Genomic DNA, 19,727 nt, shown 5'->3' on the forward strand with positions numbered 1-19,727 from the left:
GGATCATTGTCCTGCTGCAGAACCCAAGTGTTCAGCTTGAGCTCATGAACAGATAGTCGGAAATTCTCCTTCAGGATGTTTTGGTAGACAGCAGAATTCATGGTTAGATTTACCACAACAAGTCTTCCAGGTCCCGAGGCAGCAAAACATTCCCACTCTACCACCTACTAGAGCTGGGTGATATGAGATTTTTTCATATCACGATATGTTTTTTTCATTTCAGGCGATAACGATATCTATCACGATATAAGCCAAATAACTATATTTGTAAGATTTAAATGTGCCGTTGCTCACAAGTAAAATGTGAAATAATCAGCAGCTTGTTTTTAAATATTTATTTCCCATAATAAGTTCAACAGGGTAGATGTACTTAAGGAACATGAGACTTTTTCAGATAAATAAAGGCAAATATTGCAAACTACACAAAAGGCAGCCGCTAAAGCGTTTAAGTTTCAAAATAGAACAAACGAAACAGACTAAATTGTCAATTCCACTTAGAAACAAAATATTAATTCTAAAAATAAATCTTAGTTTGTTTTACAGAAGAACAGACAAAACTGACTAACTTTTGTCAATATCAAATAAACTGAGAACTAAAAGGAAATTCTCAATCTCTCCTTGTTGTATAGCTTAGCTTTTCAAACAGTTTTAACAGTTACTTTAGTCTGACAAAAGCCGAATGACGAATTAGCGCTTCCAGTCAGAGACTGAGGCTACGTCCACACGTACACGGGTATTTTTGAAAACGGAGATTTTCCGTTTTCGTTTTAAAAAATAATCCTGTCCGCACATAAAGGGAGAAATGAAGGAAAACGCTGCTATGAACATGCCAAAGCAGCAGGTGGCGCTAGATTCCTAACCGTGCAGAAATGTTGGCCAATCAGAAGTCTAGAAGCCTCGGTGGGAAAAAGTAAACAAAGCTGCGGCATAGAAGCAGAACCGAGTCGTATGTGTGGACAGACAGTAACTGTGTGTATGTGTAAGCATTTAAACACTGCAGAGAGTAGAATTAACAGTAACAGTATTGTAGAAATTCATTTCACCGAAACAATAACGTGGCGCAGTGTGACGCATGCACCAGTTTATTGTATTTCCAGACTTGCTTTCGGCACAATTTACAGTGCACGCTACTCTGTTTTTTGTCAGACTTGAAATAGCCGAAATACCTTCAAACTACGGAACTTCTATGGCTCTTCCGTTCGACAATCTCTCCGGCATTGGAACCATCATCTGTTTTCTCTTCGGTCACGCTCGGTTGATTTTTCTAGTCGGCACACTCATTTCCTCCATTATGCGCTGGCTCCATTACCCGCTGGCTGCTTCCCAAACAAACACACGTGCGGCTTGGCACTTGTGCTGTACGTAACAAGTGACGCGACGTGACACTGCGGCTGTGATTGGTTCGGCTCTGCGCTACTTTATTTGGATTGGCTGACCTTTTTTTTTTTTTTTTTTTTTTTTAAGAGGACAAGAGCGGCGAGGTCTATCGCGATAGCTTAATTTCTCTATCAGTAAAAGTTATATCGCGATACATATCGTTATCGTTCTATCGCCCAGCTCTACCACCTACTATATTTTACTGTTAGTAGGATGTGTTATATAAATGCTATGTTATTCTTATGCTAGATACAACGTGACTCAAACCTTCCAAAAAGTTCAGCTTTTGTCTCGACAGTTCACAGAATATTTTCCCCCAAAAATGTGGATGATCAAGATGTTTTTGGCAAATGTAAGACGAGCCTTTGTATCTCTTTTGGTCAGCAGTGTTTTTTGTCTTGAACTCTCCCATGGCTGCAATTGTTGCCCAGTCTCTTTCTTATTGATGAATCATGAACTCTGACTTTAAGCGAGACATGTAGAAGCTTGATGTTGTTCTGGGTTCTTTTTTGACCTCCTGGATAAGTTGTCGATGTGCTCTTGGAGTAATTTTGGTCGGCCGGTCATTCCTCGGAAGCTTCATCACTGTTCCAAGTTTTTTCCATTTATGTATAATCAGGGCTGGACTGGGCAAAAAATCGGCCCGGGCATTTTGACTAGAGACCGGCCCACCAGGTATTATAGGAAAAACCATAAATCCTTTGAATGCAAACAAACGTCGTTGTAACAGTGATGTACACTGTCTTGTTGGTATATATTTATCAGTCTAATAAACTTAAACCTACACCATCCTCCCTATTCTGGTATTCTAAACAGTACCCGAAAGTAGACTGCTTGGTCGAGTTAACCTCCTGAACTATCTACAACACAAGGTGAAAACCTGAAATTAAGACAGAGAAGACTAGAGGTGAGACATGACCATTACTGATTACTTATGACAGATTTAGATATATTTTCATAAACTATTCATTTACCACATCAATAAACAGCATGGCAGGGCAAAATATTTTTTCTAACATGACAACCTTTAAAAAGTGAAAGGAGACAGAAAGACAGGTGAGAAAGAATAAAACTTAATTGACTTTTTGATGGCATTTTACACACAGTACTGGTACAGTATCTAGAAAATGTGGGAAAATACTGGCATCCTATACAGTACTTAGCTACTTCTGAAGAAATTATGATGAGACCCTAAAAAAATTACTATGTACAATAATGGATTTCTATACCTTTTACATCAGATGAAAACGTTTGTTGTAAGATTCAGATAATTATTTATTCAAAGTTTTTAAATGACATAAGAAAGAAAAGTATTTCTTTGTGCCCCCTTTCCCTTTTAATGCCCTACCTGCCCCCCTGGCAAAACTTTGCTAGACCCGCCCCTGCACAGTTACCAGCTGTCAGCTACATAAAAAAGGATCCTGGTGTTATTTATCTCTCAGAAACAGTTCATAACTTCAACTCATTCATGTCACCTAAAAGGTAAACCTGTTTCTCCATCACCTGTTCAGCTCTGATAATTCAGTAACGACATCTCCTGGTTTCATCTTCATGTTTCCCTCTCACCAGATAACCAAACCGATATCATGACCAGCAGGTTTACAGCTGTGGCTCCAGCAAACATCAACTGATACTATAAATTAATATTAAATAAATTTTTGCAACAGCTGATCAAGTTTAAACGTGCTGCTGTTGTTTAAGCGCGACATCCGCTGGTTATCGCAAAGTGGGCGATAAACAAACAAGAGAGAAAAGCCGATTAGCTGATCATTGATCAGTTTCATGATTGAAGTAGAAACAGGAGAGGGAGGGGAGAGAATGACAGGAGAAGAGGCAGCTGTGCAGCAAAGACACAGAATAAATCCAGCTTTGTGTCTTTTTCAAACTGTGTTCCTTTTCACCTCAAAATGAAACGCGCAATATTTTCTCTGAATACGAGACGATTCCGTTTTTTTACGGGACGGTTGGAAACTAATAACTAACCTTATAAATAGAATAAGATAAAACAAGTTCAACATCAATAAAATCATAGCACCTGCCCAGCTGTATATAAACTCCGTCATGCTAGCTAGTACGCAGTACGAGTTGTTGTAACTGACTGTAAAAAGTCAGCATAACGAAAATAAACTCCACCTAAACTTGGTTTATATCTGACCCAGATAGCCTGCAGGTCATAACTTCTTACCTGAAGTTCAGTTCACATATCATACTGATATGAATCATAGTATATTATGGAATTCCAAAAATGGCTGCCAGGACAGCTGCCACCACACTGATGTGACACACTACAAATCAACTCTTTGATGCTCAGTGCTGAGTCTGCACAATAACCTGCACTTAAACATTCATTAAATATCACGTAAACATATACACATACTGTCCCTCAAGAAGACACTGAGAAAAAATATAGAATAAGATTGAGACTGTAACTTTGCCATAAGTCATAGGTGTCAAACTCTGGCCCGCGGGCCAAATTTGGCCTAATTACATTTGGCCCGCGAAGCCATACCAAATTACTATTAGAGCTGGCCTACTGGTATTATACAGCTAATATATATATTGTTTAGTATTAAGCTTTGCTTGTTCCATATTCAGCTTTCCAGCAAAACTTATTTGAGTCCATAAGAAAAGATTCATTCTTATATCTGGAGGAAGATTTTTTTTCAATAAGTATTAACGTTAGCCCGCGACTTTGTTCCAGTTTTGAATTTGGCCCACTGTGTATTTCAGTTTGACACCCCTGATTTAAGGGGTTTGGGACTTGATTCAACAGGTGTGCCAGTAATCAGGCCAGAGTGTTTTTACTGAAGTTGAACTTAGTCACAGTTAATTCATGATTTAATGATTTAAACTTAACGAGACAGGTTAAGTTTGGATAACTTTTCTCTCTTAATCAATGAAATCATCATTTAAAAACTGCATTTAGTATTTACCCAGGTTATCTTTGTCTAACATTAAAATTAGTTTGATGATCTGAAACGTGTAAGTGTGACAAATACGTCAATCAAGAAGGGGGCAAACACTTTTTCACGCCGCTGTATATTGTAGCCTGATTATCTTCATCACTGATGACTTTTTGTGCAGATAAAGTAAACTGCACTCTAGACAGCTTACTGCTCGTTTGCATTACACTGCAGAAGTACTACTAACTTTGCATTTGCATATGTTTAAAAGACATTACATATCTGTGTTTTTGATCTTCTAGCTGCATGTGTGCCTGTTTATTTGTTAATATGTAGCAATGCAAATGGATTAATTCTAGTGGTTGTTTAACCATATGTTGTGTTCAGAGAGTCTAACCTTTGTAGCCTCTGAAAGTTACATATAATTCTTTTCTGAAAGTGGGCTATGGTGACCTTAGAAGCATCTGAACTTGTATTTTTACACATAAAGCTAAAAGTCACAGTAGATCATTTTCTACAGTTGCCTGCTTGGTAGCTGTGAAAAAGAGGATGCATCCAAGAGCAAGTCCCAAAAGCAGTTAATTCTGAGTGTGTTTTTTTTTTTGTTTTTTGAAAAACTGTGAATAATAATTGTGATACGTCCTGAAAGTATATTCTTATGGACAACTGTAAAACTGAGTTCTAAAAACTTTCTTGCCTAAAACTTACATTCATTACCTGCTTTAACAGTTAAAGGTATTATATAAACCGTCTGTGCATAGACTCTCCTGTGGCAAGTTAAGTCAAGGGCCTGTTTTATTCTGCAGTTACTGTCATTTCTGTAAATATGTTTTTCTGTCACGCAAGCTCCTTTTAAATTTAAGGCCAAAGTGTTGTGACTGCAAGCTGATTTAAAATGCAATGATTAGAAATGTACTTGCTAAACTCCCCAGTCACCTTTAACCTGATTATGTGGAGTCATTCAGTTTGCCATCAGGACTGTTGACACTGTGAATGATAAACAAAGTGGGAGCCTACAGTTGTCAAAGTCCCCAATATCATCTGTTCTATTTTTGGAATTTGACAGCTTGTCTTGGCAGAGCTTTGTATGTTGAGTTGAGTGAACATTGGAAGTTTAGAAAAGTGTTTACACCGAAACTGTTGAGGCCATTCCAGCATGATGTTTGCACACGTTTTCTAGGTTGAGTTGAGCAGGATGTCTCCCTGTTGTTGTCACGTATAGCAGACTCGCAGTAATGGTTCTGCTACTGCCACGTTGTACAGTACACATTTTTGTGAGTCCTTTAAAGCTGTTGTAGTTTTTACAAACTGCAATGAAAGTTTGTAAAATCTACAAACTTTCATTGCAGTTCATTGCAGTTTCATTGCAGAGCTAACAGAGTTAGCTCTGTTTTGCTAACTCAATGGACCGAAATAGAAAATGTGAGCCACCCAACTTCCTCAGTGAGTCATAAAATAATGAACTTAGGAAGGAAACGGCATATTTCCTGAAAAGACTGAGACATATCTATATAAAGGCCTTTTGTTCTTGGGTTACCAGGAGATTGTAATCAGTCTGCCTTGGCAGTTTGTTTGTAATGTGTGTCTAATTGCAGTATTTTCCTGAACATGATTTAATAACTTGAGCTTTAAATGATGAAAACTCATATTATTAAAAAAAAAAAAAAGGGTTCCATGGTCCATGGATCATGGAAATGGTCAGACAGGAGTACGTGATATAAACACAAATGTTTGCAATCTTGTTAAGAAGTGACCCACTCATTTAACCCACTCCCCCCAATATACACACATAAGCCCTGCCTTACAAACTTTGGCTGAGCAACCAAACCCTCATCGCAATAACCTGTAGGGGTCACTATAGCTCCATGACGAGAGCCAAGTTCAACAGCAGCGGTGAATGAAGTTTCTGATCAATGACTTCCCTGAGCTCTGCTCATTTTTATGACTAGAGCTTTTTGAAGCCCACAGAAAATCCTTCACAGGCACAGGAGGGAACATGTTTGACTCACATTTCCATCTCAGTTTTCTTTGAATGAATTCACCTGTTGTGGAATGCAAGTTGTAAACAAGTTTCCTCATTAGGCAGAATTTTAACTGCTAGTTAAAAAGTGTGCAGTCAAGATATTGTTTATATCCAAGCAATCTGCAAGTACCTTGCAAAAATTACAAGAGCCCCCAGTTAAATTACAACTAGAAGATTAAGTTGAAGGTCCAAGCAACCTGTTTAGTCATAATTTATTGAGTTAGATAGAAAGGGCCAATTGAGACTTTATTAAATGCATGATGTCACAGCAGTTGGTCTTATTAAGTCTAAATTACAAAGGGAGACACCAAAGTAGAGTATATGATAGATATGCTGGCAGGAGTAGCATGAATGGAGCAAGCAATATCTTATCCAGAGTTTTTCACAAATTGATTGGCTTTACAGCCAGCCATTGCCACACCCTGAGGACTGCTCCAGATCAATCAGTTTTCTTAATCAATGGCTTGTTAGACGGAAATGAATGAAACAGCTTAAGAAGGTCAGTGTGGGTTTCTGCAGGCTTTGTGATCACTGTAGTTAGACTTGCAATTATCCTGAACCTTAGAAATATTGCTAATCTGGAAGAAGCAGGTAAGCGTGGAAAGACTGTTCATGGCGGGGTTGTCATAATCAGATGTGAATGATTGTAGTAGAGAATTTCTCAACATTTGTGAATAGAACACAATTTGACCTATATTTTAGCCTCCTTGATGTTTTGCTGTATGACATTTCATCCGTTTATGCAGAATAACATAAAGCAAATGTCTTTACTGGTCAAACCATGGCAGAAAACTGAAGAAGTCAGTATGAGGGCTGAATCACACCCACATCATGAATGCACTGTGGGACACACAGAGGTTTGTGGTAGGGCAAAGTAGACCCATTGAGTGTGTGAGCTTAGGGAGCTGACCTTGAACAGCTGGTTACAATGTTTTTATAGCTGTGTGTGTGTGTGTGTGTGTGTGTGTGTGTGTGTGTGTGTGTGTGTGTGTGTGTGTGTGTGTGTGTGTGTGTGTGTGTGTGTGTCCCATTGCTTGCAGAGAGTTTTCTGTCTGGTCTCCAGATTTCCTCTCACCAGATGTTGAAGAAACAAATTCAAGAGACTTCTTAAAAGTAGCCATGTTGAGATCAAAAGCAGCTTCAGTTTCCAGCAGTACTGAGGCTCTTTGACTGAAGACTAAATAGGAGAAAGAGGAGGCCTGTTAGGAATGCAGCTAAAACTGCTTCATGTGGGTGGTACTATTGAGTCCTCTGTATGGAGGAGTTAGCATTATTGCTGGTAGCTGTGTGAGTATAGAATAAGCAGTGACAAAAAGATCCAGCAATAACAAAAACAACAATGTGGTTAGTTTCAACAGAGTATCAGTAGATTGTTTATGTATTGATATCTATTGATATTTTTCATTCACTTTTTGTGTGAATATAAGGACGAGGGGTCTTCACAAAGTCAAAGAGACAGCATAAACAAGCCTGGATTTCCACATTCCCCAGACTTTAAATAATGACCCTAATGACACTGTGAATTTGTTGACAGCTTTTGAGTTTGTCCCCTATTGCTGAATCACCTCTGCCTCTGAAAGCTTGAGACCTGCAGGCTCTCACACTATTGTTTATTCTGGAAATACAGTATATCAGTTGATCCCAAAATACACGGCGGACGCTCCTGATATCATCTTCCTGTTTCGTGCAATCACATACATCCAATTACAGCACTGCAGTCTGTCCTCACGTAAGCAAAAGTAGCTGCAGCGTTGTGGCTGTTTGGATGTGAAACAGAACAAAGAGGGTGGGTGTTTATTTGCTAACAGCTGGCTCAGCAAGTATGTCCCAACCAAAGATTCAACCCAAAACACCTGTGAACTTTACTTTTCCCTCAGACCTTAAGCAACTGAGCACACTTGAAATAGCTGATCATTATCAGATTTGTTGGGAGCATATGTGATTTTGTGAGTTGCATACAGAGGCTTTAAGTTGCAAAAATACTTAAATAGTTTCATTTTTTTTTTTTTAAAAAAAGCAAGAGTGCTACTCTGAAAATGTGACAGTAGGAGGAATCATTTTCAGTATTTTGATAAAGCTGCGTCATGTCAGCAAATGCTCAATCGCTTCTTCTTCTTTGCAACACACACTGGCCCACTAACCCACCTCTCAGCCACTTTTGTGTCACCTGTTTCTTGCAACTGGCTGCACTATATGTATCAGCACATTGAGGGGCTGAAGCATGCAAAGACTCTGATGTAATTCTGCATATTCTAGAAAGGTGTTTCTGAGGTGTTTGTGAAATGAGGAGGTATGAATGATTGCGATTAGAGAAATAAAACTGGTCCACGGTAAGTGAGAAAATTATGGTGGAAATGAGAGTGAAGTGGTAACGTTATATATTTCTTTTCCCCTTTTGTTTTCTTAAGCTCTTTCTGAACAAAGGCATAAGAGGAAACACCCAGGGTGCAGGCTGATGCTGGAGCCAGCTAGATCAGACCGGTAGCTGTTAGAGAGTAGGGGGTGGTGAAGGAGAAGGGAGGCGAGAGAAGAGGAGGGGGAGATGGGATGAAGGGTGGAGCAGCGGATGGGGTGGGAGAAGGGGGAAGAAGGGAAAAAAAAGATGTGACGAGGAAAGCTGGAGGTGGAGGAGCAGGGGAACGCAGAGGTTAAGTGTTTCGGGACACAATATGAGATGGATACTCTGGCAGACAGCTTAGACCCCACTCCATCAGTGATGTAATGCATATGGCAGATTCTATTTTTAGCCATCCTAGTACACTTAGCTCAGCATACAGGGCGATCGATCAGCTGCACACTGACTGCGAGTATTAGAGCTGCAGCCAACAGCACCTAAATATTTTGCCTCTGTGCAGTTTGATGTTGTAGGATTTCTCCTTTGTCGTGTTAACAAGTAAATATGTGTTTTTGGTGGCATTTTGCACTGTACATTATGTGTTCTTTTGTCTTTATCTTGACGATGTTGCTGTCGGTATCATTTAGATTGCCAGGAAAAGTTCATGAAAAAGGGCATTTAGTTATTTTTATGCCAGTTTGTTACAATATGTTAAATGGCCTGTATTTGTATAGCGTTTTACTTAGTCCCTAAGGACCCCAAAGCGCTTTACACTACATTCAGTCATCCACCCATTCACACACTGGTGATGGCAAGCTACATTGTAGCCACAGCTGCCCTGGGGCGCACTGACAGAGGCGAGGCTGCCGGACACTGGCGCCACCGGGCCCTCCGACCACCACCAGTAGGCAACGGGTGAAATGTCTTGCCCAAGGACACAACGACTGAGACTGTCGGAGCCGGGGCTCGAACCTTCTGATTATAAGATGAACTGCCAACTCATGAGCCATGATCGCCCCCTATACAATACAAAAATGTGTTTACATCTTGTCCAGTGAAAGTAAAATTATTCCCAAGGCAGTAGGAACAAAACAAAGCACAATAACAGCAGTGAATGGGGTGCTTCCAGGCCACAAAACAAATGGGGGCTTTCTGACATTTCTTGGAAATTTAGCCAAAGCGATGAATGAATAGTTATTGAAGCTCAACGTCATTGGTCTGATGACAAAGTCTGTGGATGAAGAGCTGCTTCTGTATTATTTTCTGTCTAATTTTCTTTGTTATTTACTTGTTTTCAGTTATGTTGTGGAAAAAAACTGCATGCCTGAATTGTATCTTTGTATACTGGGGCAATCGATTACCAGGACAGCTGGATGTGTGTGAGCTTTGGTGATTCCTGTTTTATCAGACACAAGAACATGCAAGCACACACACAGCACAGACTTCACTGACAGGACTTGTATTTAGAGTCCTGTATCACCTCCCAGTGTCGGCTGTGAATAAGTCTATAGCCTGAGGGTCTAGACAGGTTGACTCTCAGTGTGTTACACAATAGGGGAAAAAAGAGCCTGGAGACAAAAAGCAGATCAGTAGCTTATAAACTACCTGATAAACTTCATGTCCACACCTGTCACTTCCCCTTACTCTACCAACCTATTCCATATTGGTAGGTCACACTGCGAGTGGACTGAACAATGACATTCATACCTTCTTTGCTAACTTCTGTTAGCTAATTAGTTATAGCTATCCATGACAAACTGAGCCCTGTAACAGAGGCATCCTATTAAAAAATATAAATATAGTTTGTGTTTAATGTAACCAGTGATTCATTACCATTCTGACAGTTGGCTATAATCCCATTATAAGATTTCCATCTGAACAGTGACTACTACCCAAATGATCACTCCTCTCATCAAGTTTAATAAAATTTCTTTGGCCACATAATAAGGGGAGTAATCATAATGATTAAAACACTGTAAGCGTCAGGGTGCGGCTGTGTGGCAGGCAAGATGTGGATTCAAATGCAGGACTTGGGAGAAAGAACATGAACTCAAAAAGCAGCTTTAATGCTGAACTCTTCACCTAAAATACAAAATAGACAGCGACTAAGCAGGCGCAGATGATTCAAACGCGAAGAATCTCCTGGGAAACGTGGAACTAGAAAACACACAAGCACTAGGGATTATGAAACAAAGGACAAGGGGAGACTCAGACAAGATATGCATACACAGGTAACGAGGGGAGATGAAGCAGGTGTAAGGACAGTTACAGATACTAATCGGGAAAATGAGCCGAAGGAAGTGAAACCTAACACAAAAACACGGAGAACAATACCATAGCAAGTCGTGACAGATTTAGCTAACTTTGATTCAGTGCCCTACATAAGAGTTAGTTGTCAACCACATGATATGAAGTGTGATGTATTAATATGTCCCTGTTGAGTGGTAACAATAGAGTGAGAACAAAAGCAAAAAAGAGAGCCTGCTCCTCATGTGCTTGTGTGTATCTGTTTGTACTACTACCTACTGAATGCCTGTTGGACAAGGCAGATAAAAAACAGACGAGTTCTAATCAAATCAAATCTTTAACTTATTCAGAGTGGTTGCTTTTACCTCGCTTCTGTTGTTGAGAACAAGAACAGTACAAAAACAGAGCCTCGTGCATTTCTAAGAGGCAGTTACATGTTCAAAGCACTGCATATGTTCATTTCAGTCCTTTGCCTTTCCCCCATACATAGCTGTTTCTCTGTACCTGTCATTTTGTCACCGCCTGCCATTAGGTTCACTTCCTGCGACTATTAAGCTATTTCACAAAAGGCTATGGTAAACTTGTGTGGATTCATTGGTCAAAGCTGTATTATTGCATGAAACGGACACAGAATCTGACCTAAAAAATCATGAAACTCTTACAATGAACATAGCCAAGATGCCAGTGAGGCCTTGGACCTCACGTTATTACACGAGGTAATTATACTTTCTAGTCACTCTTGCCCTTCTTGCTCTGGCACTTTTTGCTTAGTACCTATGGTCAGGCCACACCCATCTCCCAGCAGGCTGTTTATTTCGATTCCAGCTACGTACTTGTGAAGTTTTGTGACTTTATCTTGTACGTTTGCAGTTTTCTCCCAGATATTTGAATCACCTCTGTGGTGTCTCTTGAACCATCATTTGTCCACACAAATGGCGAAAGCAACATCTTAGCTACACAATCACAGCTCCAATGTCTCAACATGTAAGCACCTACTAAATTATTTACCAAAAAAAAAGTTATCTATTCCAATTTTGCCATGATGATGCATACAAACTCACACACTCAAGGTGAAAACAATATTACCTGTGCTATCACAGCTGCTGATAAACTGAAGTACACATTAAAGAGAATGTTTAGTATTTATTGTTACTCTGCTTGGTTTTTCAAAGTTATAATCTTGGTGCATATATCTACATCACGTTGGCTCATGATTTTATATCTTGCAGATTTTAAGCATTTGGTAATTTCCCCCCATCATTTTGCTTTTAGGCGACATAAGCATAACTCTGCTAAAAATACCTAACCCTGTTTTTTCCCATAAGCTACCCAAACAGCTTGTTGATTCAGGCATCATTCCTGGTAGCTCATGCACGAATTTCCTTCCTATGCCATCCTATCCACATACACACCCTCCAGGGCTTGGTGTACCAATGAGAAAGTGACTTATGATTCTTAGTTTCCTTAAAATAGGGACTGACTTTTCCTCTCGCTCAGCAAGAGGATGCAGACAGGGTTGGGAAGTGCTGGAAAATCCAGAAATGGACATTTTGGGATTTCCTAGGTTAACAAAAAGTTAGAAAATATGACCGACCAAAATTTCAGTGGAAAACCTATAAAGAATAGACATTCGAGAAGTGACTGCATGACGTCAGCCTATTTAAACATGCAGTATTTGTGGTGTCATCTAAAAGGCAACAAGTATAAGCTGTGGGTCGATGAGTTTGGAAAACAGGTTTCACCATGCTTATGCGGTAACTGTACAGACTGACGTGATGAAATCAATGAAACCACAGAGTGCTACTGGCTTACTAAAGCGCACGGTCTATATATAATGTATATTGTAGTATCAGTATACACTGAGGTGTTTCAGAGAGGTAGATATCTGTATCTGGTATCTGATCTGTAAAAACTGTGACTGTTAAAGTCAGACCTAATTACTCAAAGATTAGATGCTAGTTAAAATTGAAATTTATTCAGCAGACACCTTTCTTATTACCTAAAGCCGTTTTTGCTACTTGTTTGTTGACAATAATGAAAATGTAGGCAACACTTGAGACCAAGTTATCATTCTTCCCACAACTCTCAACTCCTGCTGTCGTCCATTCACCCCCTATCTGGTCCATGGCACTGGTAGTGATCCGACAGGCTGCAGGTTATGTAACAATCACCCGGCCGCTTTGGCACTAGAGTTTAATAAAACTTTCTGATGGACAACAGAGCAGCAGTATTTTGTGCTGTCCTCATGGGTTTTCGACACAATCCTGCCTCTAATCATATAGATTGCATTTTTGCCCCATTGCATTCATGCTTATGAAACTCGCTCTCCCTTGCTGCTGTCTCTTTTGCCTTCTCTTGCTCGCTCTCTCTCACACACACACATATGCACACTTTCCACAAGCTGTTTTTGTAACGTGCATCACCCACACATTTTTGCATTCTTTGTGTGCGTGTGGGATGAAAGGACGATATGACAAAACATATTTATCAGTGTTGTAGATGCTTTTACTTTTCCTTCCGCCTTCAGAGCTTGCTGCAAGGTGATGTAACAGGTCTGCAGGATGGGATATCTCTCTTTGGGAGGTGTGCATATCAGAGTCCTGCAGTCTTCTTTAAAAATGTATACACTATATAACAGGCAATAAATGGCCTCATGCTCAATGTGGACTGCTGACACTGCACTCAGCCTGTGTGGGTGTCAGTTTGGCAGGCATGCAAAATCTGACTGTGTTGTGTAAAATCTGCATATGCAGTAGTTGAAATGAAAACTTGTTGCTTTGTCTTTATAGTCACAAGGATGAAAAGTTGAGTTAAAGACAATACTAAACTATTTCAAATGTGTGTTTCTCTTTTTATCATGTTTGTCTGCAGATTTGTTTCCTGGTGTCAGCTTTCCGTGGCCAAGTGTTTTCAGAGGACAGCTGTGCTACTCTGGCGCTCTTCTCTCATTATTTCCATCTCAGTCAGTTCTTTTGGATGCTCATACAGGTAATGATAGGTTCACAGTGAACACTAGATACATGTGAGGAGGAAAAAAAAAACACTTTTGATTTCTGACAAGTGGAAAAAATGTATCTTTCTGTAACTGCCTTTTGCATTTGTGTAAACAACATTTGGAAGAAGCGACTGCTATGACAACTGAAGATCGATGAGATACAACACATGTGCTACGGCAAGGGGGAGAAAGGACGTCAGGTCACCCAAGACTGGGTACCAAGTATGACTGAAGGAGCGTTAGGTGCAAGAGCAGCTGACCTCACTTGAAGAGGTATACCAGAGAGACAGAAGCCAGGGGAATAAACCGCTCCAAAGAACCAAGGCATACTCTGCTAATTGACGAGAGACACCCAGAATAGCTAACCGAAGGCCAAACAGTCCTAATCCCCAAGGATCTCCAGAAAGGACCAGTCCCATCCAATTACCTGCCTCAGTACCACGTGGAAGCTCCTGTCAGACATCATAGTGGCACATGGCTCAATACATAAACAGGGCACAAAAAGGAATTGGCAAGGAATACCAGATTGGCAAAACAGTTTGGAGCCTTCATCAGGAACTCAATGGGGATGTGGTGAACAACACTAGAGGCCAACTTCAAGCCTATAGCACATGTCACCATCAAGTGTCATTGACAAGATTGGCTACAGATACCAACTACGGAATAGAACAATCATCAGGCGCCATGGATGACGTCAAGCTGTATGCCAATAGTGAACGACACATTGATTCACTGATCCACAACACTAGGATCTATAGTAATAACATGTGAATGTGAATGTCATTTGGACTGGAGTGTAGGCAGATGGTAACAAAGAGATGGAACATACTCAGAACTGAGGGGATCTCACTACCAGAAGGCAACATTGCAGACACTAAGGACAGCTACAAGTACCTGGGAATCCCACAGGCAAATGGGAAACACGAAGAGGCGCCTAAGAAAGCTGCAACCACCAAGTACCTGCAGAGGGTAAGGCGAGTCCTGAGGAGTCCGCTGAATGGGAAGAACAACACATATGCCCTGCCCATGATCAGATACCCTGCTGGGATAATAAACTGGCCAAAGGAAGCCACTGACATGAAGACAAGGAGGCTCCTGACCACATATGGTGGGTTTCACCCCAAATCCTGCACTGTGACACTTTACGGAAAATAGCCACAACAGACCATGTGCTTAGTGAATACCTCAGGCAATAGAAACCCAAGAAAGAAGTGGAGATGGAGAACAACCATCACGGAAGGACAGGCCCCTGCACAGTATGTACCAGCAGATAGAAGAAGTGGCTGGATCCAGAGATCCCACCAGTGGCTGGACTGAAAGACAGCACAGAAGCACTAATCATCGCAGCACAGGATCAAGCTCGGAGCACAACATAAATAGAAGCTGGGATCTACCACACCAAGCAAGACCCCAGATGCAGGCTGTAAAAAGATGCCCCTGAGGCAATCCAGCACATAACAGCAGTGTGAAAGATGCTAGCAGGCAGGGTATGCATGGGACGCCATAACCAAGTTGCCAGTATAGCATATAGAAACATCTGCCATGAGTACTGCCTGGAAGTGCTGAAGTCAAAATGGGACATGCAACCGATTGTGGTCGAGAATGACCGAGCTTAGGTCCTTTGGGACGTCTGTGCTGTCTGTTTAAATATGATTCTCCACCTTCCTCCTGCCTATTTTATCTCATAATTTGGCATTGCCAAGGTTCCTATTCTTTCTTTTTATTTCATACATATGGCATTTGGTTTATGTGCAACAGGCAGTGAAATTTGATTGTTTTACCACATCTACTGGGGCAGTCATAAAGTTACCAGTACACTGCACTGGCATGCCCTTTGCCCAGGATCACCTTATAATACCTTACAAGGACCCTAAACAGCTCTTTCTTAACAAGACCTTCTTATTCTCTTATTTCTTTCTTTGCATTATATTGGTCAACACCAAAGCCACCCAGGATTTTTAGGAACATGAAGACTGTAAACATACATCTGTGCATTGTAATTGTAGTTGTAATCCTGGAAAGAGTTTATTGATGACTTATGACCTGCTGCAATAGCAAAGGAATGCAGGGAGAGGTTTCATCAGCAGCTTTAGTGCTGCTGCTGTGATAAATCCTTTTCCTAAGTAATCCGCCTCCTAACGAGTCCTGAACTGCAAAGAAACAAAGGTAGTTGCGTAATACAGGAAATCCTTGGATGTTTGTTTATTTATTTGTAATTTTTGAAATATAACCTGATTAAATAGATTTGACAGACATTAGACAATAACTTTATCTATATTATTTGTCTGTGCCATACATATGTATTTGTTGTGTAATTCTTCCAAACAATCTTAAATCCACTTGATGACAATCAAGCTGAAGGCTCAGGCTCAGTTGTTGTCATTTTTTGTTTTTTTAAGAAGGGAAATGAGATTTATCACCATCATAAATCACAATTTATGCTATTATGAGTCAAACTGAATTCACAGTAACAAAAATACCGTCACATAAGACACATGTTACCAATAGGAATGGTATCCCTAAATGAACTTCCCCATCTACCCATCTTTTCCCACCTGTTGTCCTTCTCTTGCATAACATTTGCCTTGTTCTCATCAATCTTCAACCTTTTGTAACATGTGACATGCGTACGTGAACATAACCAGTGTTTACATAGGGAACATAGTATGTAATAATGTTATTGGTAAAGTATTATAAGATTAGCTGTGGCATAAGCTGACCACAGCAGGGTAATACTGGAACCATGCAACGGCGTACGTGTTGGACGCAGTGGGCTTTTTCTCATATCTGATTGTTTACTATGACTTCTGGGAGATTTTAAGGGATAAAGTCTCAGGCCGAAGGCTTTCATGTGGCTTAAGCGGTGTTAGAATTTGGATGGGCAGATCTGGAGCTCAAATAAAATTGGTTGTGACGTGCAAGCTGGTTTTAGACACACATGGTAGTAGTTAGTAGGGTAACAGCTGACTGGATCGAGTGAAGGACACAAACAGTGATTCACCCTGTAAAGAATTCAAATAGGAGGATTAATGAAGCATGAAGAAAAAACACTTAGGCTTTTGTTGGTTTATTTATATACTCACTCACAGATTTGTTTTGTTTCATAACATGCCCTGTTCGTTAAGGTTGAATTTAAATAGAGAGCCAGACTGTGTGATAGAAAAGGCAGATATGTTACAAAGGTAAGGAAGTGTTATTCATTAGAAGCACAATTTCAAAAAAGACGGGCAAACAAAGCAGGACAAAAGGAAGAGAGGAAGAAAAAGTAATACAACGTAAAGGCCAGGACCATGGCATTGTTCTTTAACACCCCTTCAAAAAATATCTTGTTATTTCATAAATGTCAACTCTAACTGTGAATGTAGCTGACAAGAAAAATATTACCGCCACCTTGGCTTTCACTGATGCGGGGAACCGAGACCCTTCCATCCTCACCAATATCTCTGCATTGACCCCAGTGATGTCTCACCACTCAAGTTTCCCTCAGATCAGGTAGCTGCTTTCAGATAAGTGGCTTATATGAGTGGGCGCCAGCAGCCCATCTCAGGGCATGACAAAGACCTGAATCAATAACAGCAGTGTGAGTGTGTGTAATTGAGAGTAGTGAGAACGGGCACGTCCAAAACCTGATCAGGGGAATATGCACTGGCATAAAGCTTGAAAACACACAATAATGTGGCCACTGTCCAGAGCAGCTATGTGTTGAATGCAGAGGTTTGCAGTTAACATCAGCTTACTAAAAATTGCACATTATTAAAAAAGTCTTAAAGGCATCAGGATTAGGATTTCTGGGATTTTTCCTGAGCTAGCTAGTGAAGCCAGGATGACACATTTCTAGCTTGCTAAATAATATCTTTATGTGATAATGCCTGTCCTGTCTCCTCGCCAATAAGTCATCCAGTCATTTGGGACTTTTAATACAACACCAATGGTTCATGTGACCAATTTACAACTGGTATTTACCTTCAGTGGTAACTTGCGGTTTTGGCTTTATTTGCACTGCGGAAACTAAATATAGCTCATATCTAAAAACTTGGTGAAGTAGTCCCAACATGATCTGCACAATCAAACATAACTGCAAGTAAATATTTAAAAAATACTGCATTTTTTTCTGCGGTGAGATTGAGCCAACCTATTATTGTGGCTCCATGAGTGATATAGCCACTGCAAAACAACAGCTCAGCACAAAGTTGCCCATAATCCCTTTACTGTACCACAATGACTGCAGTTTTCTCACAGCCAGTGAATAACACTTCTTGAATCTGACTGACATCATTGTATTATCTCAGGGGAGTCGAGCTGTTACACAACGGGAACCGTACAGTCTTGTTTGCTGCATCTGCTGCATCTGTGTTTGTGGGTTTGTGTTCATGTTGGTGTGGTTATGAAGCAAGGTCTTTTTGGGTCAGTGGTTATACAATATTGTTACGGTAGAGGTTGAGCAGAGTAATCATAGGGAGAGGTCAACATCATTTGACCTTGTGTCATTAGTTGCATCACATCTTCCTCTTTGCAAATGTGCTGCTCAAGTGCTTGCAAACAGATAGACATTATCAGCTGTTATTCATTACAGCTGTTGACCTGTTGCATAAATTTTAATAGCATTTCCTTTTTTTCATGTTCAAATGTAATACTTTATAGACTTTTGTTTTTTATGTATGTTAGATGGCTTAAAGCTTGTAAAACAGCTCGTAACGCACCATATATGAGCGAAATGTGAAAGAGAAAATGAAGTGTTAGTGTGCTTCACATGAGGATAAGACATCGTCTGCTTGCTGTCAACAGGTGTTCACATAAGCCAGTTATGCAACAGTGGATGGCTTAGTAAAGCAGATAGATGAGACTATAAAAGCCTTCTAGATAACTAAGCAAACATAGATATTTTTGGGTGTGATATGCGGATGGATATACTTGTGTGTTTTTGTGTTTTACTGACTATAAAGACCAAATGTGCACACAACCGAGGAAGGTTTAAAAATCATCAAAGGGGAAGATGTCGAGCCTTTTCTCCCCCTTTTATTTATTGTGCTGCGATAAGTTTAAGATATATTTCATAGTCTGTAAAAGTTACTTTTTTATTTTTATATCCCCGTGAATAAGTTGTTTTCTCAAACTGTTTTCTCAGGCGGTGAACTTCTGGCAAGTGCTCGTGATGAATGATGAGCACACAGAACGCCGATACCTGCTCTACTTCCTCCTGGGGTGGGGACTTCCTGCTTTGGTCATCATCGTCCTGGTCATCGTGTTACTTGGTGGCTTTGGATGGAAAATACATGAAGTATATGGACTGGTGCAAGGCGACGTGTGAGTTAGCAACACATGTAAATACACACACAAGTGGTCTTTTTGAACTGATGGCATGTATCCAGTGAATCGTAAGTACACTTAGGAGAGTATTTGTTAAACTGGTATGAGTCGTTTACAGTGATTTCAGTTTCTTTTTTAAGCTTAGGGAAATTCCACTTCAGACTAGGTAGAGCAAACAGAGCCAGTGAGCCTGCCCAATCAAATGACTGAATGAATGAACGTCTCATGTTTGTTTGCATGCCTCTCCCCACACTGAAAAACTTCAGTCTCGGAGGTGGAGTCTTTGAGAAATCGCGCCATACAGAGCCTTATATAGCTGTTTCCCTTAAATTACCTAAAGCACAGAAACAATAGAAGAAATCACTATGTACAAAAAACACGTACAAAGGTCCCAACACAGGTGAGTTGCCCGTGTCTTTATGTGCATCCGTCTTCCATGTCTTTCATTTGTGAACAAATGTTCAATAATAGTCAAAGAAGTATGAAGCTGAAACTCCTAAACCACATCTATAATAAGTCAATGGTCTAAGGTGTGCCTGT

General features: G+C 40.3%; 1 protein-coding gene across 1 annotated transcript in view; it reads left to right on the forward strand.

Moving 5' to 3' along the window:
• The window catches only part of adgrv1 (adhesion G protein-coupled receptor V1), a 123,864-nt gene that overhangs the window by 82,611 nt on the left and 21,526 nt on the right, over positions 1–19,727 (forward strand). The window contains exons 88-89 of the mRNA XM_080309073.1: positions 13,757–13,873; positions 19,006–19,184. Of these exons, the coding sequence (XP_080165199.1) occupies positions 13,757–13,873; positions 19,006–19,184 (296 nt within the window). The remainder of the gene's footprint in view (positions 1–13,756; positions 13,874–19,005; positions 19,185–19,727) is intronic.

The sequence above is a fragment of the Astatotilapia calliptera genome, chromosome 12 (genome assembly GCF_964374335.1).
Source record: "Astatotilapia calliptera chromosome 12, fAstCal68.1, whole genome shotgun sequence".
NCBI lineage: Eukaryota > Metazoa > Chordata > Actinopteri > Cichliformes > Cichlidae > Astatotilapia > Astatotilapia calliptera.